General features: G+C 38.4%; 1 protein-coding gene across 9 annotated transcripts in view; it reads left to right on the top strand.

The window, feature by feature from the left end:
* The window catches only part of LOC117964131 (receptor-type tyrosine-protein phosphatase U-like), a 193,516-nt gene that overhangs the window by 67,124 nt on the left and 99,943 nt on the right, over window positions 1-26,449 (top strand). For all 9 annotated transcript variants that reach the window (XM_058997649.1, XM_058997648.1, XM_058997645.1 and 6 more), the window contains exon 3: window positions 22,628-22,899. In XM_058997649.1, the coding sequence (XP_058853632.1) occupies window positions 22,628-22,899 (272 nt within the window). The remainder of the gene's footprint in view (window positions 1-22,627; window positions 22,900-26,449) is intronic.

The raw sequence follows: 26,449 nt of genomic DNA, 5'->3' as shown, positions 1-26,449 counted from the left end.
GCAAGCCCACGTTGCTGTAGACCGAATACTTATACCAAACCCACACATCCCCTAGATCTTAGGTTATTAGACTGGCTTAAAGTCAGAAACGTCAGGGTGCAAGCTGGGTTCTACGCATCACAGAGAATTCCAACTCATGACATCAACTGTTTTTGCTGAGTTTTTACTCGCCTTTCAGCCTTGGTCTATTCACTTTTGCTACTGCCAGTATAACACACATCCACAGACGTTTGCCGTACTATAACCCTCTAGTATTGTACAGAACCCTGCTCCACAGCTCCTGCCTCTCTTGAGCAAGCTATTAACTACATATATCCTAGCTTGAGATCAGCCATCCCAAGAGCCTGATTGTAATGACATGGTGTTCAGCTCTTGGTCCCTCTTCCCTTTTGGAATGCTGTGTCACGCTCAGAGTGCTAAAACAGCTGATATTTTCAAGTTCAGGCTTAAAACTGCCTTTTTTATTTTGTCTTTCTTAGCTGGCAGTGAATATACATTAAACTGATATGGTATTTGTGCCAAGGACAGACTGGCAATGATGCTGATAAGCGAAATAGTGTTGGTGACTGTCCACTGAGTGTAGAGACCAACCCAGTCTCTTGACCGGAGGCTTGTGCATTCACATTCCTTTTGTATTTTCAATCTTAGAATTAAAACCTGTTTAGTATTCGACTGATGATCCTTTGAACCAGTCTATCGCTAATTGGTTACGCAGGGTCTGGCACACTTTATTATTTTCCAGTTAATGTTCTTAAGTACCTTACTTTTTAAATTAGATTTCGTGATGGTTCAGAGTCAGAAATGATGACAGCCACAATGCTTATTCTGCTTTATAATAGGATTTAGAATTGTATGAGAAATGTGGGCATTTGCTTGGCTTGCTTTATTGTAGTTTTCTGTACATTGTGAGAGAATAGCATTCCTCGATTGTAATCAGACAGACTATACTGCCTTACAAATTAAATAAGTTGGAGGCAGGAGTTCCTAGGACAATGTAGCATACTTGCATAAAGACAGTAACCGCTGTAACTCCAAATTATAAAACGATCAGTAACTTCTGCTGTAGAATGTCCTTGATAAGTTTCATCACAATTGGTAAAGCAGATGTGCTATGTTAGTGTGCTGCACGTAAATATAACACGTGATGATACTAAAGTACGGTAACACTTTACATTAAGTGTCTCTAATTACTGTGTGCTTACACATAATTAGTTATTATGCATAGATTGTGTCTAAATGATACAAAATAATTAAACTAATGTAACTTGATCTTGCAGATTCACCATAATGTGTTTATTATTATTCACCATTTATTATTATTATTAATATTTTATTCCATTCTCCATAATATGAGGTTTGCTGCCTCATAGCAGTGCCACGCTGCACAGGGAGAGATTAATGCTTTGGGAAAATCATGGTGGAATCTGCATTTTTTTTTTGTTTCCCTGGTCTCTCTTGAAATGGGTCATAAACAAGCAACACCCTTGAGCTTGTACCATTGGCATCTACACCAGAGTGTGCAAACTGAGGGAGGCAGGCAGGCGGTACAGCCTGGTACAGCAGCGTGAGCTCTTAGCTAGTTTTTATATTAACTGCTGACCCTTTCCAGATTGTATCCGCCGGGAAACTGCCTAGACTGCCAACAGTACATGAAGTACATGGGAATCCAGCGGGGGAGAGTTTTGCAAATCTTTTTTTTTTTTTTTTTCTTTCGAGACGATTACATTACATCTCAATCCGACCGCCACACTGTACTGCCTCCTGCACATTTAATTTCATCCAACGGGGCTCGTGCCTTGGTAAATTAATCCCCGAAACCAGTGAAATGGAATGAGTTTCTCAAACCTCCTGGGCTTAGCCCATTTATAGTGAGAATGAATTATCCATCACTGGACCCCTTTGTTTGCCTCTGTGCTAAGAATAGATCCCTGAGTTTTGTAATTCCAATTTCTGACAAATAATCCCCTATATCTTTACATACACCAGGACACAGGACTGGCCAAGGGCTTAACCTTTCAGCCATTCCCACTACCCTGACCTGGAGTTTAGCGAGAACCCTGCTATCAGTGTTGTGTGATGTACTGCCCTTAGAGATTCTGTCCCCTGTTGATGAGATGAGGTTAAAAGGCTGATAAAAGGCTGGTATAGTACCAGAGGAATTTTTCATTCATTTAAAGTGTGGTGCAGGGCTGTGTTCTTTCCTGAGAATCCCTACCGATTCACAAGATTGAATACAACCCAAACAAGCAGACGACCACCCGCATTCGCCATCGGTTTTCCACTTTCAAATTTAGAGAAGGGTTATGCTTTTCATAGTGAAAGAATAAGAACTATCAAGGTGGAATAAATAAATCTTATCTGTTGACTGTTGGTGGGCCTTGCTATGTTGTATAACATGGTTTAGCTTCAAAGTATACAAAACGTGCATACATTTTACAAGGAATGTAACCAAGTCAATTCATTCCCGTTCTGTACTAAAAGGCAAGGGCAGCTGCTTCCACTGACTTCGGCTGTTAGGAGCCAAGACCCTTATCTACGTTGGAAACAGTAATTGTATTTGTTTAGTGAGACTAAACAGTTGAGACACTGAAAAACTTCAATTCTATGACAAACATTTTGACAAAGTCTTTTTCAATGTCTTCAAGTCTAAACAGTTGGATTGTTAATAGGAAGTTCTTAATATAAATGCATTGCAAAAAATGTATGACTTTGTTGCTCTGTTTCCATGCCTTTTTTGATTATTGATTTTTTTTTTTTTTAATTTGTGAATGCAATTAAAACTGATTTTGGAAAGTAAGGCACACAGTGACGCCTAGCTTCTGCATTGTGGGTGTAACATCTCGTGGGATGCCTTTTAATAGAAGTGATGTTAATATTGTCTTAAGCTATTGTTCTTTGATGCTAAAGTGAATCCTTAAATACTGAAAGGAGAGAAACTTTCACAGAATGGAAATATCTAATTCTAAATGCATTACAGCTGGAGCTCCACCAGTCAGATAAAGGAAAATTAAACGATGTAGGGCCCGTTTTTTACAAATGAATTACACAAATAGATATATAATATATGTTACTGTCGGCTAAGCACAGTGACTTTAAAAACATGTAACATTAGTTGTTATAGTATTCCTGTTATGTAATAATTATCACTGAAGGTATTTCGATTTATACATGTGTGAATGTTAGTTATATATTTGAGGATATGTTGTATTGTAAGATTGCATGTATGTTATTTAATGTTGATAAGGAGAAGGTCCTCCGCTTTATGGAGTGGCGGTGTGATGTTAACTGGAGTGGGATTATAATCAAAGTGATTCACATTATATCTAGGCAAGAACATTTCAATGTGGTGATGTTAGTGGAGGGTGACATTATCAGGAGGGATATTTAAGCAGGTTTTAATGGCACAAAGGTTAGAATAGAAAATAAGCTTACTTTTTTGATAAACTCCTTAATCGTGGAATTTGTAGCCTATTCAGTGAATTTACATCAGAACCCAAGATTACACCCAAGTTTCTAGCATTAGATGTAGAGGGAGGTTCAAGACCTCAAATCAGAGAGTGCGAGAATAGATTCCTCTTTTCCTGTGAAATACATCTGCTCATTAATGGAGATGATAATATTAATTAAACATTATTCTCGAAAACGTTTTGTGTAATGTGCTTGAAATAAGGTATGTGGACACACACCTACTGTCTTGTAAAATACTTTTTTCTCAATGAGATTTATCCTGGTAAACTCACAGCCATCCTGTTGCATCAGCTGGCTGCAGTGTGTCTTCTCTGTGGATAGCTGTTGTCACTGTCAATCCGTCACTGCAGTAGCGTTGCATTGAGAGTTCTCGCAGGGCATTAGTCGCACAGACTGGGAATTTACAAGAGGCTTCGCTTCACATTACTGTCGATTTGCCGGCTCGGCATGAGAGCCCCATTAATAATTACTCTCTCCAGTGTTTTATCTGACTTATCTGCATAAGACCTACCGTTGCCAGTACTACTTTTTGAACACCAAACTGCGATTTTTGTCATTTTTAAAACTGTTAATGATAAAAGGACATATGGTGTGGACGGAAACCAGCGGACCAAAAGTCTAAGCTTCAAGGAACCGTCGTATAATTCCAGTTGCATTTTCCTTTCATGGAACTAAATTTGTTCATTGTAACACATTCACATAGAATTGAACTTCATTATTTAGTTTGCACACTTTGCATGCGAAATAACTTTTAGTGGAATTTGATGAAGTAATCTACCTCATATTGTTGTATGAAGAATTGCTTTAAAAGTAAACTTGCCATATCCTTAATCTATGTACCATTAATAAGCTTAATGTGATATTCTAAGATTGTCTGCATCATTTCAGTTGAGGCTGTGCTTGTATGTGGGCGTGTGTGTGTGAGGAATTTACTAGCTATGTCACAGCTTTTCTTGAGCTGCTGCAGTGGCTGCTTTGTTTGTGAGGAGACAGGCGGTATCATATTTCAATTGCCTGCTAGCCAGCATGAGTGCAGTGAGTTTTTGACTTGTGTTTGGTGCTTAGAGACTAAGATTTACTTTCTGACTTTTCTGGTTTCTCTTTAATATTTGTGTACTTTAATAAAATACTACTGTTGATTAAACATTCCGTGTGTTCATAGTAAATCCTCTATCTTTGTAACACGTCAATGAAATATTATTAATAAGAGGACCAACTTATCAATTATTGAATTGTTCCTACACAGTAATGTGTTGGTGACCATGACATTGACCTATGACCTTGGATAGCTGCCATATTGATGTCCTGTGACCTACGTTTCTGTGCGTATAGCAGACAGAACACTTATGATTGTCTTCATATTTTTCCTGATTAGATTAAGTGAAATTTGGTATTCATAAAACACTGTTGGCAAACCAACAACGATCAAGAAAAAAAAAATTGTGGATAGGGTTCAGTAGTTGACTTCATGTTCACATTTCTTGTTTGCTGAGAAATGTGCTACTGTGACAACATTATATTGGTACGTTTTCACTGTGGCAGTTTTCTACCAATACTTACCAGGACAATATGTTTTGAAGTATACATTAATTACATTCTACAGTCATTAAAGCATTACATTATACTGCAGTTGTGAAACAACACCTGTGGTTTTCACACTTCATGTTCATGTTAAATCTATTTTTACATCCTGAAAGGCAGTTGCCTGAGGACTAACATCGGACAGAGAATTTATTTATTTTTATTTTTTTTACTTGAACATGACAAAGATAAAAAGGGACTATTTCATTTACAAAATTAGAGATTGTAAAGAAACTGCCAAAAACATATTAAATAAAAAGTGTAATCAAATAAATCCTTTGAGATGATGCCATCTTGTTTGAAAAGACATCCTGTGCTGTGATGCATAAAATGGCAGCAACATTTTTGCAGACCTTGCAGTAGATATATGCTTCTAAAATCCTCAAGATTCAGGAAGGATAAATCATTGTGCTTTTAAAAGTTTTCTTTTAATCCAGAGCCCTACAACCTTAAAATAGTTCAATATTTTACAAACAAAGAAAAAAAAGACTAATAAAATAAGCTTAGTTTACTACATCAAAATAGCTGATTGGATAACAAAGACATTTTAAAAAAGAGAAAACATTTAACCAGGCTGCAAAAGACACGGCTTCAATATATCTGTGCTTATTACATGTGGCATGCTTTAAACATATCAATTTATTTGCATATATATGGCACAAGAGCCATAAGTTGGTCAGCCCTTTTTAAACCAATGTTTTGGTCTCCCACTCCCTGGTACGCACAAACGCTGTAATTTGTAGAGATACAGACTTTGCATATTCGTTTCCTACAAAATCTTAACATTTCAAACCATTCAATAGATGCAGTCTAAGATGCTCTCAGATCAATGGCACATTCTCTAATGCTGTCAGTCACAGACACAGACCTGTTCTGTAAGCTTGATCTGTCTTTCGGCGAAACAAAAAGACTTTGCTATCAATCCCTGGTCTTTTACTACCCTTAAATGAATCTCTGTCTGGCCTTTAGATACAGTCATTGACATTTATTCCTTCCGACGCCTGTGTGTGCCCAGGATAACCGAGGGCTTTAGCATTCAACAGCATCTCACTTTCCTCCACCTGAGAGACCTGGCCGGACTGCACCGTTCCTTCCATTTGCATAGAGCCTGTCCCCTCTGTCAGCCACAACAGTGAAAGCTGTAACACTTAACAGTAGCGCTTTATTTTGAGTGTCATGAATAAGTATTTCATTTATGCAATTAACTACTTGCTGAAGTTTAGTTACATGTTTAATAAACAGTCAATAGATATGCCATGCCGGTGTGTATTTATCATGGGACTGCCATTTGAACTCCCATTTCATATGTACAGTATGTTGAGTGTGGTTTTTGGTAGTTACCTGCTCCAATAAAAAAAGACATACAAAGACTGGTATGTAAAGCTAATGATACCCTGTTCACGAGATCATCACAATTCGTTTAAATTAAGCAATAGAAACTGAAGAGGGCTTTACCGCGTGGTAAGGGCCTCCTTGTGCAGTTAAATGCCCAAGCCGAAGTACAAATTAATGTACATATGTACTGTATGTTCTCAGAGCTGCACACATTAAAATAATAATACTAATTGTACTGTATCTTTCCAAACCCCGAGTGCATCCTCACACAATCAGCTTGCATCAGGACTGGACGTACCCATGACACGTCCTACACAAGTGGAAACTCTGACCGGTTGAAGATAGTTTTTGTTCTTTGCAAACTTCATCCACAGCACTGCCACTACATGGTATTTAAAACACCTGCATATCCCGAATTAGCAATGAACACAAAGGTCATCAGCACAAAGATAAGTAACCCAGTGATAATGATGTTAATTGAAAAAAAGATGATCACTTGTTTTATAATCAAGGCTGAAAACATCCTACAAAAACAAGGGCTTTCTCAGTCTTGCAATCTAAAAAGCATCATTTATAAGATGACTGGGGGTTGTATAGCAAAGCTGTGGTCTTTCCCAATATAGGAAAACCCCTCCCAAGGGTACTGATTGCTCTTTAATCATATGATACACTGTTATGTGATTGAACATGTACAGTTGCTCCTGTCTCTTATGACATAGGGGTGTCTTCTTGTGAGGAAGAGGACAGCAGTGGGGTCAGGGCTGGACTCAGCCTCTGATGCCCCAAGTGAGAGTAGATTATAGAGCCATATACAGTCAGAGACAAGAGTTTTTAGCAGGGTTTTTCACTTCCAGGAACCATTTGATTTGTCCCAGCCCATTTTACATACAATTTTAACTACATTTTTTTTTTAATCACTTATTTATTCTATTTGAATAAGATGTAAATACAGTAGTGTCAGCTATTTCTACAATTATATATTTATTTCCAATTCTATAACATTAATGGCTGCTGTTATTTAGCCTCTTGGATTGATCAATGACTTTAAACAACAATACATTCTGAATTAAAAGAGTCAAGACATTGAAAATGTCAAAATGGTTTACCAGTATCTTACGTTCCTTATAGTTTTATGTGTTCTCAGTTGTGGTACTGAGGTGGGGTGCTCTGAAGGGTTGCTATAACAGTGCCAGCTGTCTCTCATTGTTCGACTGGTGCCACATAGCATCCAGGCTGTTTTGTCCCTGTTAAGAATGAATAAGATTCCGTTTACATTCACATTTTTTTTTTTCCCCAATATCCCCGCCTATGTTAACGGTCATTCCTGCAACAGCATGGTCAAGTTCTGTAAGGCCTGTGTCACTGCAGTACAAGCTGAGACAACGCTGGTGCTTGTGTGGACAAGGACAGCAGACAACAAAGGCCCACTGTGGCCCCCTGGGGTCCATCGTGTCGGCCTGTCACAAAGGGTCAGTGACAACGCTCCCCAAGCTCGCCACTCATTGTCTTCTACCCTCCTGGGAGGGTGAGAAACGCGACATCCTGAATTCAGAATCACAGGCTGTTAACTGCTCGTACACTCCTGTTCAATTTTAAACCAGTATTGTCAGTTTATTTTAAGTAATGTTCTCTCTGCTTTGGAAGAAAGCACAGTAGGTTTTCTTAAATTCCCCAAAGGTACTTTTCGCTGTAGGGGCAGAAGATGTCTTCTTACAAATAAATATATCTAGGATAAGTCAATTATGTATAAAAATGTTTTTTTTTTTTTCAGCTGCTTTGATATCCTGTAACCCTTTTTTATATCCACAGGCTCTTATTGTAGAGATTTTCAAGAAACTCTAAATGAAACCCTATGATTTTGGCTATGAAGGACAAACAGTATTACTTAACAATATTGCAAAACTAGTCTGAATAAAAATATTCTATTATTGAAGCTCTGTTTTATTTTTCCTTGGGTTTTAAAACCTGCAGCCATCAGTAATAATGGCTCAGAGGAAAATTAGTGCATGTATTCAGGCTTCAGTATACCCCTGGAACCAAAACAGAGATAAAAAGGGGCTTTGCCTTGTTTTACACTATGGCTAGCTCTTAATAAACTGTCACGCTCACTGCACACCTTCACATGTGGATCAATGTATGTTGAACAGACAACAGATTAAAAGATCAATACAGTAATTAACAGGAGTGTGTTGTGAGGACCAGAATGGAGAATTTACTAGTTCATGTAGGGTATACTCTCTGGTGTTTATGATGTTGATTACAAAGGGCCTTTCAGTGGTATTTTTCTAATTTATTATGTTTTACAGACAGTAGATACTCTAGCATGCTGATTTCAAAACCGTAACTCAAGTATGACTAATAGTGCACATTGTGAAGGTGCAGGTTTAGTGATGTGGGCTCTGGCTCACTAGGAAGTGGAGAATACATAGCCCCCATCAGCCACTGTATTACTTTTCTGGGGTGCTAATTTGGGGCCATGGTGCTAGATTAATAATTTTAGTCGCTGCCAATTTAGTGTTTATTATTTTCTCTTCAATTTGAAATGCCCAATTATTTTTAGGCTCAGCTCGCTGCTACCACCCCTGCGCTGACTCGGGAGGGGCGAAGATGAACACACGCTGTCCTCAGGGTACCTCATATAGCGCCAGCAACATTACATTCTGGCGCTAGTAGACATGTTTAATTTCTTTTAATTCCTTAGCAACCTTAGATGATGATAGTTTCTCACTGGGTCTGGACTACTCACACGAGCCACCCACACTCCTCATCATACACAGGAGAGAAGGTTTGTGTCGCGTGGGAAGTTTAACGGCAGAAACTGGTCGCAAACATGTCTTCACAGCAGGAAACGGGCATTTAAATCTTCAGTCTATAAGTGTGTTTACACTCGTGTTCAACATGTTTCTGTTTTGTATGATATTGAACAGTTAAAGGGATACTTTATAATATTCACCTTTTCATAATATTGCCTTTCTCACCAGTGTAATATCCTTGGCTTCTCTATCCTTACATGTAAGTGTTTATGATTGGATCATTATCAACCAGGCTTAATAACTCTTACAGCTCAGTTGACTAAAAGCTGCATTTCTAAAGTGAGGTAGTTTGATAATTAGGGGTGTGCAGCTGTAGTTCCTGTCTCCTGTTGGCAGACATTACAACTGAACTCTCCCAGTGGTCACTTCTAAAACAACTTTACCTTCCTCCTGCTTTGTGACCTCTGCTATTTACCAGTCTGCAAGCTTTCTAACTGTGCTGTGCAGGTTGTTCATCTGGATAAGGGTGTCTGCTAAGAAAAAAAATAAATAATAATGGAGTGGAAAATCTCAGCACCGATCTGTGTGGCACCACACAGAGTTAGGAGAAGTTACTCCTGTACTTTTTAACCATTTGTGTATCCACAACATGCATGTGCTATCTTGGATTTCAGATGATGTGTTCTTTGTGCACCACTTTGTCGAAGGCCTTTTGAAAACCCTAATATTTCATATGTTATCCATTGTTCTTTTCTGAATTTTCTAAAATCACCCTGTTAAGCTCTTATTCCATGATTTTTACATGTTTAAAAGTAAGACCAACGGGTCTGTAGTTTACCGGTTCCTCTTTATCTCCCTTCTTTTTATATCGTTAACACGTTTGCAATCCACCAGTCAGCTGGAACACCTCCTGTCTTTGGGATTTGCCAGCAGTTTCTTTGAGCACATTCGGACCATGGAATTTGGTGGTGAACACGCATTGTTATCTTGTGAGCTGCTAGACGCAGCCATCGTTAATCACATTTTGGCAAGATGGCTTAGCTTCCTGGAATCCGTACATTGCTTCAATTTCTTATGACATTATAACGATTATAAAGAGTGAAGTGACTCCTAGGTTAACATTGTGTATCTTCACAAGTTATTGTTTGCACTTCAATGAGCTGAGGAAAGGAATGTATACAGTATGTCTGTAATTCATTGACTATGCAGAGGTCTGTAATTCATCTGTGAATGCTTGATTACCTTGCTTGCCTGAACTCTATTGTGTATATCTTTTAAAAAATGCAATTAAGAAAATGCTAAATGGATTCAATGAACCCTGACCCGCCCACTGCAGTTCAGTGGAGGTGTGAAGACTGAGCTTGTGCATTCAGCTGAGATATTGGACTTGTGACGGTGCTAACAAGAGTTGCATTCTAATAACCCCTTTTCTGATCACTGCAAGTCATTATAGAAAACAGTGCCTTGCTATAGCTTCTGTTTGCAGCTAGATTTGTTACACAAGGCTAATTAAATTACCCGTTTTAATTACAGTTCACCTAAATATACATGTGAAAAACAGTTGCTAGTGGGTTATAATTAGGTCATTTGATTTTACTGGGTTATGAAAATAAAAATAACAGGGAGGGGACATATTTTTTCTTTTGAAATGTTTAATTAGGCTTTACACAGCATCAGAAGAAAATCATCTCTAACAAAAAAAAAAAAATAATACATTATAACAGAACAACAATTAAGAATTATGTTTGGAGCGGAAGGCTGTTTTCAAGGCCCAGGATATTAATTATCTTTGAGCATTCAAGAATGATTGGACAGAACAGACGTCTCTTTTGATGTAGCGTGTATTATAAGGAAGATGGATGTTAAAACTAAAATAAATGTGCAGTATGTAAAGAAACACATATTATAACAAACATGTAACAGGAAGGAGGCTGGGCGTGAACCAGCAACCCCACACACCACAAGCAAGCATCTTAACCACTGTGCAGGTGGGCTCATCTGCATTTGTGGTTATATAGCTTTTACAGTGAAGAACTGAAGCATATTTCAGTACACAACAATTTACAAATGGAATTTGACAAGTTTGATTGGAAGACTTGAAACGTCTGTCATTGAGTACCATTGAGTTTATTATAGTTACGGGTGAAACACTGTGAAGTGTAGTGTTCTGTGAATAGTGTAGCAATGCAGTAAACAGTAATAAACTCTCTTTAGTCTCATCAGGATAGTATTTTCACTACAGGACACTGGAGACAATTGGAATGAACTCCTTGGAGGGATAAATTAGCAGATCACTTCTTTATTGCACTGTATAAGCGTGTAATGGATGGATCAGGGCACCTGTGCTATTGATGCTGCGTGTTAAATTGCATCCTTGAGAAAAGGCTGGTCTTCTTTTTCTCTGCCTGCTGCTCGGCTGAGAAATCCAGGACCTTGTTATGATGCACGTAGATTGTGGAATCTTGGAGACATTTGTTTGACTGTTATTGTAGATAGTTGTACAGGCCCTTGAGATGAAAGGCTCTTTGAAAATGCAAATGGTATTGTGGTGTTCTGTATTCTTCATTGTTTACAGAGAACGTCTCCCTTTTGTGTTTCTGAACTCCATATTGAAGCCTGCTTTCAACCGTTTTTCTGTCTTCTTTCACAAAAGAGATGGTACAGTGGGGTTTTTAATCACAGTACAAAGACGCACACAGCAATGTACAGTTCAGAAGATGAAAAAGAAGCATTCACTGCACGCTGTACAAGTGGTGGGGAGTGCAATTACTTTTGGAGCAATCTCCAGCTTATTAACGATCCAGGGAACATGGATAAAACCGACAAAATAATCACAATTGTGATTAGCAACAATGCATAGTACACAGGGGGTAGCAACTCTATTGAGAATTTGAATGACGAGTTCTATAATGTCTAAAACACTTTTCACTATTAAGACATTCAGCCACCTGATGTCACTGTGTGGTATGTTAAAACTACATTCAAAGTACCCACCAGTAGCCCTGTTTGCAATACAAAAATCAATAATTTTTAAAAAGAGGTTATGACAAGTAATGATGGTCTATGAGTAGTTCTATATCAATGTACTTGTTTTCCCTCAAGTAGAGACACTGACACGACCTACTCATGCTTCCTTTTCCAAAGACCAGTTTAATGCTGTCTGGGGTATTAAAGCTTGGAAAATTGATTTTAAGCCACTTTGCTTACTTTTCGCATGCCTTCTTTCGTGTGCAATCTTAGCTCATCTTTTGTCACAGGGATAACGAGACCCAAACTGCATTCCCAAACCATTCACCTCCTATAACCCTCATCCGTTTCAAAAGAAGCAGAAGATAGCTGATGAGAATAAATAGTTTCATATGTGCATGGTTGGAAATAAGACTCCCATTACGTAGCAGGTTTTACTACTTTGAACTGTATGTGACACTTGATTTAAGGTTTGTAGGTAAGGCCATGCTAGGTACGTGTTTGACAAATCTGAGGCAGTAGAAAAACAGCCAGCAATACAGGCATAAGGCCAGCCTGACCAGTGGTTATTGGGCATCTCTGCTACTTGGTTAATGCCTCAGTTAGGCTATAATATACCTGCTAGACAGGTTTGTCAGCTGGAAGTTTAACGATTGGGAGAGAGAGAAGAACCTCAATACAGATGTTGTGACAGGGAGAGAAGGAGGAGTTAGGCGTGCCAGTTAAGATGTAGATGTATAAGGTGTCCATTCAGAAGGCGAGAAAGAGAAAAGAGAAGATGAATCGGCAGGAGTAGAAATGTGATACAGTGAGTTGTGGTAGAGATAAGGCTGCGGGAGACCGAGAAAGGGAGAGAAGGAACAACAATTAGGAGGGTGGGGGTAAGTGTAGAAAAGAAGATGAGTAAGTGGGATAAATAATTGATAGACCGACAGGAAGTGAGGGAGAGATTGAGGGAGGAAGAAAGAGAGGGGGCAGTGAGATGGGAAGCTTTGATGTATAAGTAGATAGAGGGAGACGAGAGGAGTGATACAGAAGGAAAGAGAAGGGGCACAGGGTTTGTTTGCTGCATTCTGCTGGCATGGCTGTTTGGATTATCTTCAAACAGGCTTGTAATGGGATATTGATTTCAGGAATGGAGAGTGGAGGCTGTTCTCCTGCATTAGAAATGTATCCGTTCCAAACTCAAATCCAGGGGTGGAGCTGAGAGGGTATTTTTTTTTTATTCACTTCAGCATTTCAACAAAGCAGGGTATCTTTGAGAGATTATTCCACATGGGATTCAGGTCAGGTCAGACTACGACCCTACCATAGCAACACTGACACTGTGATGGACATACTTGATGATTCAGTCCTAGCCTGTGACGTTCACCACTTTAATCTGAATTTTGAAAGAATATCCGAAAGTGAAATCCATGATAGTCTCTATGCCACTTTTATTTGTAGGTATTTTTCACATCTGTCAACCATCTGCAAGAAGTCCTTTGTAGAAGGTAAATGTCATGTAGACAAGCATTTCAGCTTCAGCTTGATACTATTATTGTTAAGTAGATGAAAGCACTAGCTAAAACATTTGTCTTTTACCTTAAAATTCAAGATAGTGTTTAAAGTTATGGAAGAGAAGAGCATTCCGTAACCTGAAACATCTTACTAAAACCGTGGATATCCCTCTCCCTTGTATTCAACCCAATAAATAGAGACAAAGGACAGATACATCAAAAGCCACTATTGGAGGCTGCTACCTAGACCTCAAAGAAGAATCTCATCAGAGGAAACCACCACCAATGCTGCTGCTTTCTTAAAACTCATTATTAAAATGTCAAGCTGTGAAACTGCAATTATTTTTATTGTTTAAGGTATACCTTTTGCATAATTTGCAAGCTTTTGATCTCGTTGCTGCTGTATTAATTAATAACCCCGGTGCCCTGGAGATCATATTCTCTTGCCACCAACTATTATTTTCAAATTTATTTTCAGTGTTTTCTCTCTGTATTAATTTTGTGAGTTTTATCTCCTTGAAGCTAAATATTTTCCTTTTGCAATCAATTTTATTGCAGTCCTTTTTTTGTGGGACTTTGAGATCTGTAGCTGGATTATCTACTTTGCTCTTATTCTCAGTTCACTATACTTGCATCAAAATGGTTATTATATTGATTTTTAAATGTTAACTTTTCACTTATATGTCAAATCATGGTGTTGGACCCAAAAATGTAAGCAATGCAGTATATCCATAACATGTTACCTCCTCAGCAATGTCGGTGTACTGATTAGTGTTGTATTGTAGGAACAGAAAATGAGCATTGCTGGAGGACAGAGAATGATCTGAAAGCAATGTTAATAAGAGGAATTCTCTTGGCAAATGCTTCTCAGTAAAAGTTAAGAAATTGATTTTCCAAGTGATGGGTGAATTAAAACATTAAAATAATCCATTGAATCTATTTTTCCTAGAACAAAGAAGAATTGGGAGGGGAGGGGGGAGGGGGGATTTGAAGATTTAAATCTTAAAAGGAGTTGGTAAAGTTAACCCTTTACACAGAAACCAGTATCAGAGGACATAGTTTGGAGAGGAGAGACTCAGGACAGAAGGTAGGAGACTCTTCACGTGGAGTGGTGAGGGTATTAAATGGGTTTCCAAGTCATGTTGTTGATGCTGAATCAATGGGGTCCTTTTAAGATCCAACAAAGTTTTGAGATAAATCAGCTACCTGGAATGGTCTGTATGGCCTCCACTCATTCATAAATATTCTTTAAAAAAAAATCATCTCTGCTTTATGGACAACACAAAAAAGGAATAGGGTCCATAATATCTTAACTCATGCAGGGGAAAGCTTCTGGTTGAAAAATTGAGTCCTTCTTTCATCTGTCAATGCTGAGATGGACACACTGCAGTATTAAATGTGGCTAATCGGTACATCTTGTTGCTTTTAATACACATACTTCTACACTGATCCATACCTGCCTAACTCAAAGTCAAAGACTGAAGACTGTCCGCATAATGCAGAGCTAAATTGAGAAGACTGTTTCAGCACGCTCACAGGGGTCTCTTGAGTGATGTTTATGGTACTGCCTGGTCTCCAAAATGTCCATCAAATGATGGAAAACATCATAAAGTAGGCTTTACTCTTAGCCTGTCGGCAGTCTGTGGGTCAATATACTATTGAAGTCCAATATACAGTGTGTGGGCAGAAGTATGTAGCTTGCCATTTACTCTACTTTTAGAATAACAGATCCATAGCAGACTTGTTAAATTTGTCACCTCTCCAACTTGGCCTTTTGCTAGTAATATTTTTATAATACCTCACATTAAGCTTAAACTGGGTGTTTTAAAAAAGAAATCCTGCCTGTGTGTTTATGGCACCCAGAATAGGGGATCCTGCAGAGAATGAAATCCGAGTTGTTTGATATCAAGCTCTCCCCGCAGGCTTTTTATTTTCCCCTTCTACTGTTACTCTGGGCTCTGGGACCCCCCCCCCCCCCCCCCCATCCTGAGCCGCTTTTGATCTTTCAGAAACAGGTTCACTATGAACCCATATGAAAAATAACTAGTGAATGTGGCACCAAAAGCAGCAGAAATATAGTGTAGAATAAATGTGTTACTTTACAAGGGGCGATAATTAATTAAGCAATAATACCCAACATGGGGGGATAAAGGACAGGTTCAGCTTGCATGTTTTCCAGGCTTTCTTGACCTTTTATGTATTGTTAAATATGTACAGTATATGTCAAATACAAAGCTGTCAACCTTTGCGTTTTATACAGTTGCACACAGTGTCATGTTTTGATAATATTTAAATTTCCTGATACATACTGTACAGCCACCTGCAGTCATACATACAGTTAGTGATTAATACAGTTTTAGTGAAAATGTGATTTTCTATTAACTTTTTTTAAAACATTACTCAAGTTTTTTTTATGTACTACTGAATGAGCTTTTAAAATTATTCTTTAAAAAGTGACAGCACACCAGGAGAAGGGTTGTCATAATGGATTTAAATGTGTTTATTTCTCAACTTTATCTCTAGCGTTTTGACATTTTCATTCAAATATTCTGCTCATTGAACAGGAAGGAGGCTGAACATACATTAACATTGTTGTATCCATGTACAATCTTCCTAATACAACAACAGAAGATGATTCCTCTGAGACTTCATTTATAATGAGAAATAACAACAGATTAACAACCTGTTTGGGGTTCTTGTATTATTCATCCATTCTCACTATATTTTTTTCTGCCTTACAAAAGGTATTGTATACCTGATATCTAATTGAAAGTTAATCAAGTGGTTTACACACTAACAAAAAAAATTTAAAGTGCCAGCCTGGGTTCTAGTAATGCCAGCTAAACATGACTACTGTTAATGGGTTAGTGTACAGGTCCTTACAGAAAGGCATCGTGTGCATCCATATTTAGAGTGTTTAAGGATTAAGGATGGAAGAAAGGTGCCTGGAAAAACTCAACACCTCTGCTTTTAAAGTAGAGGCTGTACTGTAAAGTGTGGGAGGTCATTGATAATCTCAAGCTCTGTTTTCGACTGATTCCTCATGTGGAAACAGGAGATCGCGTCGGCTCAATCACAGATTCCTGCATGAAATTTGAAAGAAGCTCAGAAAAACAGGATGCAACAGGATGAGCCTGGATTTAATTTGAGCAGGCTTGCCCGACTCTGAATGTGATAATCCATATTATCTTGGCATAGCAGGGCCCGTCTAGCTAGGGCACTTGGTTTCCTGCAGTTTGAGGAGATGGTGTAACTGGCTTTCAGTTGCAGTGAGTGGCTGATAAAAAGATCATTTTAAGTCAGAGTCTCTCAAGCATGTCAATTCAGGCAGCCCTACTGGGAGGCTGGCTGAATCTTTCACATTGTTCCAGAAACAACGCAGGTTAGGGCTGAGGTTTCTTCAGGGAGTGTGTTGTACTGGCTTTGCAGGGATTTAATAACTTTACTTTTTATCCCCTGCCTGCAAAAACCAGCTAGAGAAATCCACTGTATCTACATATTGTTGCATTTTGTGTATAATAAACTGCACTGCAGTCTGTGCACTGGAGAAGTCACTGGCTTTGTCTTTTAACAACTGCAAAGTAGAAAATACCTTTTTTTAGTCATCAAACTAGATACCCTGAAGTTCTTAATTTAATGCTACTTCATTCAACTGGAATTAGCATTCCACAACAGTGTACTTCTGTGGGTTTAGTTCACTTTTTAAAATGGTACGCACTGTTGCGAATAGTCCAATCTGGTGGAATTCCACAGCTTTCTGTTGTAGTTAGCTCCCCCTACCTCTTGACATCAGTATTAGCAGTTCAACACAGATGTTTTCCTAGGCAGTGCTGGGTTAAATTGAGCATGGTGACCATCACGGATTCTGTGCAGTGCTTCCATCTCCAAGCGACCGTTCTTGTCTTGTGCTAATTGGGGAATAAGCAGTAAGTACCAGGTTTCTATGTGTGCTGGCCTGTAACTAAGAACTCAGGATCTATTTTAATCATCTAATCAGCTGTGGTATTGACTGCTCGTCACCATCGTACACATTTTTTTTTTTTTTTTTTTACATTAAAAAAAAAAAAAATCATTTTGAAGGACAAAGTTAACATTGAAAAATCTTCATGTTCTACGTTTGTCTCTTTATTCTGCAAATCACCTGCATTTGATAATTAGTAAGTTGCTAAAACATTTAACACTCTGTCATCAAGCATTTGTGAAGCTTAGTGAAGCAATTTAGAAGAAACATGTTTGGCTGTCTTCAAAACATTTTTTCTTCTAGCTCGTTTTGTTACAAAAAAAGCATGGTAGCCACTTAGCAGATGAAAACACACTTGGATGGTGTCTGTCATTTAACTCTTTCTGTAAACTCAATATTAAAATGCGTGGCCCCATGAATGTAGGAAGCAATGCAAGGATTTATCAACAGAAGAGCTGTATGGTTGCTGTTTTAATTTCTCTTTTGAGCATATCACATTTTACACTGATGCCGTTGTATCTGGGAACAACTCTAAATGCCATCTAAATGACCAAATTGAATGCAAACTGTATAGTACAGTTTCAGCTTCGCTAAGTGCAACCTGCAATATGTTAAAGCCAAACTGCTGCACACCTAATTGCTCCGTACTATTTAAACAACATACATTCGTTTCAATTGTCTGACCCACAAAGACAACAGGTAATCAGAAACCTAGAGTAGCATCCCATATGCAACTTTGCTTTTCTTTCTATTCTACTTGCCTCATACTTGACGTCACTGTTTCCAGTGAAATAGAAACTGGCAAAGTTTAACAGTCGCATCACTTTGCTTTGTGACCCAAAATGGCCATATTGGGGTGATGTGACTTTTTTGGTTTCAGGATGATAAAGACCAAAGGCTTTGAGATACTGGCTACTCTGTAAACAAAACTATTCTGTAATTCTCTAGGGCAGTTTGATCGCGGGTATCGCACAAGACAAATGAAACAAACAGATTCCCCCTGCTTGACTTATTTTACAGTATGTATAGATTACTGGTTAATTAGTGACATGCTGTGTGTTGGAGATAAACCTTTTGAAAACTTCATGCACAGCACTCTTCAGAATAGTAGACACCATTTCAAACTGCTTGCAGGTAATGCAAGTCCTTGCAGTTAGTCAGTGGCATCAAGCCTGACCCAAACCATTGTAAAGTGCTGTCAAACAGGAGCAATTAGACCTTTCCAAGCACAGAGGCTTTCAGCAGCATTGTGAATCCTGTCACATGTCTAGACATTTACAGAGGAAAAGATATGAATATGTCAGGGAGACTGACGGCCGCTTTCCAGCAGCTGTGCTGACTGTCAGTAATCATTTTAAGCAGTTTTGAAAATATGAGTGACGCTCTATGCAACTCTTGATGTATGTATGTATGTATGTATGTATATATATATATAGATATATATATATATATATATACACACATGCTTTCAGTTAAAGACTGCAATTGGCAGCAGCTCTTTAACATTCAGTTATTTTTTTTCCCGTCTGTGCAACTGACAAGGTCTTCAAGTAGATTTCCTGTTGTCAAAACAGACTCGTTGCATTGCAGCACGTTTCACATTACTGCTGGAGGGTGCTCCAAATCACTCTCCTTGCAGGAGTGCATAGTTTTAATAGGCATATTTTATTACTGTTGCCTTGCCTATTCATTATATTTGCAATCGTTCTGAGCAGTTCTTTGAATCCAGGAATGGATTTCCATGGCTACCTGCAACCTCTTGGTATACTTGATCTAAACAGCCAAAACAATCATATGATGTCAATTGCTGCTGCATGTGACACAACTTAGTGTTTTAGAACATCCTGCAAAGTTTACAAAAAACGTTACCTTTGCTGTATCTTGTGTTGTCTGTAATGCAGCATTATATTTTTAAACATGTTGCACATCATGGGCAATATGTTTCTCAACGTTTACTATGGAGCATGCGCCAGGAGAGAAGAAAAAAAAAAAAAACCCTTCTGAGGATCGCAGCAAGAGTGATGGTTTTCTGTTCCCACAATATGCCACTCATTTCTATAAGAGCACCAGCATTATTGTAAGAGGGAACTGGATACACTGCAATGATGAGAAGTACAGTTATCTTTCTCCTGGTGAACATTCCTGCGGGAAAAAAAAAGCTGATCTAAAATATCAAAACAATTGGGAGCAAAGGTTCCGTAATGTTTCTGATAAACCAGTGCAGGCGGTTCCATAACACAAAGTATTTATTAAAGTCACAGTAAAATGCACCACTTTCAAAAAACAGCAGGTTCAGTGAAGTTTAAACTAAATGTACACTACAGCTGTTAACCGGAATGAGAAGCCCAACCACAGACCTAGATATTATTTAAACCGTAACCCATAGAAAAATGATAATGACCCACATGGTTACAATAATATTGTGTCAGAATTATATGCACCAGCATCGTGCCTGACTGTAGCCAGTACTTTTGCCCCTCACCAAGCATTAGCACTAAATTCACACACACACCACTACAAAACATACAGATTCAGAGTACACCAAAAGCAATGCTAAACACCTGAAAATGTACTTAATCTTGAATGCCACTTCCAAAAGGAAACACGGCAAATCACTGATGTGTAGGAAACGGTGAACCATTTGAAATCAATAGGTAACAGACACTGAATCGCTTGAGTTATGATGTGCAATTACTGCTCGCTGTAACTCATGTTTTTGTTTCTGCAAAGTGTAGTGACTGGTATCCTAATGCATCGAGCTTGGTAGGTCCCTAATGTGTCACTTACACATAGGGTCAGATGTTGGTCAATGTTTCAAATTCACTTGCAATCTAAAACTGGCAAAACTGTTGTAAGTAGAGTATGACTATTTGAAATACCCCATTTTTTAAATATGATTTTGATGTACAGTGTCACACTGCCACCCCAAGATTATCAAGGTACAGTATACCAAGCGTATTAGATCCATCATCTGAGTATTATACTAATTTACATGAAAAATTATGTACAGAGCTACACTGTTATTTTGCTGTCCAGCAATACTTGGATTAAACAAAAAAGACTTGGCATCAAAACATCTTATAGATCTTAAAAGGAACAATTGTACTAAAGGCCAATTTTATGAATATTGAATAAAAGTATTACATTTTTTCACCTGCCTTCAAATATGTTTGTATTTCTATAGTGTTACATTGCCAGTGGTAATTGAGCATAGAAACATTACAATCGCTCAGCAGTGTAAAAACATGTAAGGTTAAGCACAAGTGCTCTCAAGTGACCAAATACCTTACATCAATCATGCAGTGGTTTGAAAGAAAGCAATATGTCTCCCTTCAGTAGTAAATGAAGGGAATGCAAGACTGCAATGTTGTGAAATCTAAAGATGTTCGTTCAGAGTAAATATCGTATTGCTGGAATGCATATGGACTCACACGTGTATGTATGTATGTATGTATGTATGTATGTATGTATGTAAACAAGAATATTACTCGTTTTAAAGTTACATTTTATAAATAAAAAATGTTTTAAAAAAAACTCTTCAAACTTTTTAGAAAGCCATTTCTCTAAGACCAGGACATATTCCAGGTCTTAACGGGATAAGCTACAGAGATAGGTTAAGAAAAACATGTATATTTAGCATAACACAAAGAAAAATAAAGGGAACGTTACTGAAGTCTTTAAAAAGGAGTTGACAAAGTTAACACTAACCAAAGTTTCTGTTTTGTAACATTTGCCTTTTATTTTCCTTTTACAGAAAGTGGTGCTAATTGGATCACCAATTTGAATGTTTATATTAAGACCTACACCCTGTGATGTTGTTTTTTATTTTTTATAATGCTCTATCTGCTTTAAATAACTTCAGCATTATTTTAATTTATTGCAGACTTGGTTTAAGGATAGTAAACTAATTTCCAATGCTAAAATCTGCTCAAAATGTAAGTCTGTGTTTGTTTGAACAGATCCACTAGGGTTTGAAATTCCAAAGAGTTATTAGTGGCGGATTTGATATTGTTTACCAATCAGCCCCTACTTCTGTTTTGCAAAGGCTTGACATGTACATCAGAATATGCAGAGTTGTGCTGCAGTGTGACTATTCCACACATCATTGTGATCTGTATCCCAGCTGGTCTTGGCTTTCTTTGACTGTAAGAAGAAGGTATCACTGGTTGGTTCTGATACATACATGTTTACATGGTCATTCTCCATCGGCCGGCATTACATTCACTGTTCCTCGATTAAAATCGAATTTATGTACTCGCTCATTTGCATATCTAGGACACAATTTCTGGAATGCTTTTGCTGATGCATTTACCTGAAGTCCACAGGTGATTAGCCATCATTTAAGATGAAGCTTTTTTGCTTTAAGATGTTTGTTGTTACTGTTATTGAATATTGGTGCTGCTGCTGCCTTTGTTACAAGATCGTTTTCTTCTGTATTTATTGTGTATGGTATGGTGTCCTTTATCTACCCCTCCTACTATGTACTGTATTCACCTGACCTAAGCACCACATTACTGGATGCACCATCCAAGCATTGCAATGTGGTCCAGTGGTTAAAGTACAGGGCTTGTAACCAGAAGGTCTCCGGTTCAAATCCCACCTCTGCCACTGTCTGACTCGCTGTGTGACCCTGAGCAAGTCACTTAACCTCCTTGTGCTCCATCCTGCGGATGAGATGTTAAATCAAATGTCCTATTGTAAGTGCATACAATGCACAGTTCACAGCGTACATCTGTAAAGCGCTTTGTGATGGTGGTCCACTATAAAAGGCGCTATATAAAAATAAAGATATTGTTATTATATTATTACTACTGTGTTGTTAATCCTAACTTGTTGCATCTCATTTTGTTGTACTGTAGTAGTATAATTTGCACTTACTGTAAACTATACTGTATTTAAATATTGACCTTGCATTCTAAGCCTGTACTGCCCTATAACACCTGTAAGTCGCCTTGGATAAAGGCGTCTGCCAAATAAATAAATAATAATAATAATCTGACAACGTTACCGACTTAATTGCTGTTGCTTGATTTTGACCCTCTTCCTTGTTCCTCTGGTTTTAGGCTCCTACATGATGGTGAACTCCTCCCAGCATGCCCCCGGGCAGCATGCCCAGCTGCTCCTGCAGAGGCTCAGTGAGAACGACACACACTGCGTCCAGTTCAGCTACTTCCTGTACAGTCGGGACGGGCACAGCCCCGGAGCTCTGCAGGCTTTCGTCCGGGTTAACAGTGGCCCGCTGGGCAGCTCTGTCTGGAACATCTCGGGCTCACATGGGCGGCAGTGGCACCAGGTGGAGCTGGCCGTGAGCACCTTCTGGCCAAATGAGTACCAGGTATGGCAGATCACTAAGGGGCAGGGGGTTAATAACAACATAATCCAGAACTGAACATGCAGTGTAGGGCACGATTTTGAGTGTGGAGTGAAATTGTCTGAGACGAATCAAATAAAATGTATAAAACTGACAAGAAACTCCTCAAAATAATTATTTGTCACCTCTTTCCTGCAGATAAGTGGTTGTTGTTTTGGTTATTTTTATAGTTACAAAATTTTAGTTTACACCTGATTTAAAGATATACCTTTTTTGTAATGGCATGTTTGTCTATTCTATGACTTTTGTTTCTTCTTTTAAAAAATTCCACTTGCTCACATAGTAAAAAGCCGTTTTGGAGTTCACTGAGTCGTGGATCAAACCTTGGGACCCACACACCTTTACACTCCCACAGGGTTAAGGTGAAAAATGGTATGGGGCTAGTTAACGTCATTAGACTCCAGTGACCCTACTGGTCAGGCACCACACAAGTCCTGGCTGTGATCAAGGCTGGGTCCTTGCTCTAGGGTTCAGTATCTTTGTAATATCCATTTAATTAACTTCAGCGGGTGAAAATTGGCTTGAAAGTGGAAGTGGCGATAGGCTGTTGATGTTCAGTTATCCTGTTCGGTACGGGGGTTGCAGTGGTGAGATGACATTCAGAATTGACTTTTTCAATTTAGAAAAAACAGGGAGCAGAGATCTAATCAATTTTTTTTTATCAATCAAACTTTCCAACAAAAGAGGGCACAACCCTGTTGAAGCAAAATTGATAAACTCTTGTTAGATAAGTTCCTAATTGAAAACACATGTATATTGCTCCCCTTGAAAAATATCTAAAGAACTAGCAAGATGGGGGCAATACTGCATACATGTGTTGTAGCTGTTGTGTGGAAGATAGTGGGTTTGAGCAGCTCGTGGTTAGAGTGCTGGGCTGCAGTGTGGAAAGCAGTGGGGAATGACTAGTTCAGTGATTTAGAGAAAGCGCAGGACTGCAGTGTGAAAGTGCCAGGCATAGGTTGTGGGTTTGAGTAGCTTGGTGGCTAAAGAAAGCATTTGGCTGCAGTGTGGAAGGTAGTGGGTTTAAGCAGTTCAGCAGATAGAGAGTAGGTACTGCGTTTGAGTAGCTCAGTGTTTGAAGAAAATACTGGGCTGCAGTTTGGCAACAGCAGTTGGTATGGTTGGCTGTTTTCACGATTATCTCTAAGCCTGGAGTACCTACTGTTAACTTAGGTAAGGTAGTCTTTGAAACCTACTGATAATGTGGCAGAAATGTAAAGTTGCTTTTGTTTGGGATATTCCTAACAGGAGGGTTCTCTTTGCTGCATAAATTAGTTGACAAATCGTGTGACATTTCAAGGCTACAGCGGGGTGACCCAGCTGTTAATTTAATTGCCATTGATTTCAATGTGATGTGGTTAGTGCTGAAGGGGCTCCACTGTACATATGGGATGAGATTAGTCATGTCAACTGCTGTCCTCTGTATCAAAGTAGATTTTTCTTGAATGATTGGCCTTTTTAAATGCCAATGTAATGTTTCTATTTATTTATTTATTTTTTGATTGATGATGGTTATGTTCACCTCCCAGTCGGTGGTTTAGTTCCAACGAGGTTGGTGGGGACCAGAAGTCATGTCAATATGACTGGTGGCTGTTTGGGTCCTGTGTGAAACTGGTTCTATCAGCCCAATTCATAGTGGACAAATATCCCAACTCAACCATCACAGCTGACACAAAATTGTGTCTTTGTGGGCCTTTACTATGAGAAGCCGATTATTGAATGTGTAAGGAGAAGAATTTCACAGTTCAGAGCTTCTGATAGGTGACTCTAGGACAAGGCATGAGCTCACTACCTATTCAAAGAAACTGCACCTATTTGACTTAGTGTAATTGGCCTCAAATTGTGTTTTGTAAATATTTATTTATTTATTTATTTATGTATTTTATTACCTTTTATGATTTTTTTTCAACCACTCAGTCGTTCTTATTGCACAAACTCAAATATTTTAATGTGTTTTATGTATGAGCTGCCCTTTGATTCTTGTTGCATGCCATTGACAGATGTAACCAAGGCTAGATCAGCCAAACGTCTTTATAGAAGTAAGAGACTAGTGATCAGCTGCTTCTGTGCTGAAAAGACACGGCTGTGCACTAGGTATTTCTGACACATACTAATATAAAATACTTTGTCTGAAAAGCCTTCACTAGATATATCTGACAGACAACTAGAACTGTCAAAGCAACGCAGACACACAATAATTTAGTTATTTCAATAAGAACTACTAAACATCATCATTAAAAATTAAAAGGAAAGTAAACTGGAGTGCTTTACCCCCCCCTCCCCCCCAATTTAGATCTTTCAAGAAAAAAAGTGTTTTTATTGTATCTAGCATAAATGGAAGCCTGCAGCTTAATTTACCATGACAAGCAATCACTTAATTCATTTATTTACTTAAAGTGGAGAGCTCTGTATTCTAGCAAACTAATTGCAGGTTTTCAATATTTAATTAGCATCTTTATTGTATTTGTTTTTTAATTATGAAGAACCAGTTACCGATGTTTAGGGTCGTCAGCATAGACATTACAGAATGTGAGGTCTGTTTCTGAATGTCTGTAGCTGAAACTAAGCAGCCTTCAAAAACAGATTCAGATAGGAATGTTTTTTTTTTCTCTCGTCACAGCATTAGTTTATGGTGAAAAAAAATGATTAATAACTGAAATTCAGCCTTGAATGTTCTACTTGGCCATCTTACTTGATCTATTATGGCATCACACACAGGGTAGACTATCCAAATTTATATTGTCTCCATGCCAAGACAGACAGTGACAGGGGAGCATAATCCAAACAATTAATTGTGTTGTCTGTTGTAAAATGTTTTTTAGGGATTGGTCAGAAAGGGTACTGAGGCAATTATCTATTCAAGATACTTAGTAAGCAAGTAATTCCAGCAATACATTCATTGTGCCTACAGTTTGTAGAATGTCAAAATAGATGCTGACAGATGAGAATTCCAGCAGAGAAGGCTTTCAGAGAGTTGTCATCCCCCTCTAGGGGGGTGTAGTGGAGGCGGTGATACCTACAATCATACTTCGATTATTGCATATATCTGGGGAACTGCTTATCCAGTTGTCATGAAAGCTGGTATTAACATTATTTAGTTAAGATTATTGAGAAGATCAGATACCTATATCTCCAGGAGTGTCGGCATGTCTGTACATCCATCTGTCTGTATGTCACATTATCAAATTGTGCTTTAACATTTCATTGCTATTTCAAATTCTATACTTTTATGTGTGTGCTGTTGATATACGTCATGGACCACAAACTGATGGCTCTACTGTTGGATTTGCTGCCGTGGCTGGAGATGTGTGCTCCTGACATACTTGTTCATTGATAACCGGCTACAAAAAGATAATGCAGGTTTGATGGTTTACTACAAACAGTGATAAGATTGCAAGTGTAATTTATGGGGAAAGCTAATTTGAGAGGTAATGTAGTGAAAAAATGAAGCTGACAAATGGTTTTTGATTCACAAACACTTTTATATACAAGAAAGGTATACCTCCAATACAAT

Source organism: Acipenser ruthenus, chromosome 23, assembly GCF_902713425.1.
Source record: "Acipenser ruthenus chromosome 23, fAciRut3.2 maternal haplotype, whole genome shotgun sequence".
Lineage (NCBI taxonomy): Eukaryota > Metazoa > Chordata > Actinopteri > Acipenseriformes > Acipenseridae > Acipenser > Acipenser ruthenus.
This window is presented reverse-complemented; position numbering and strand designations above follow the sequence as displayed.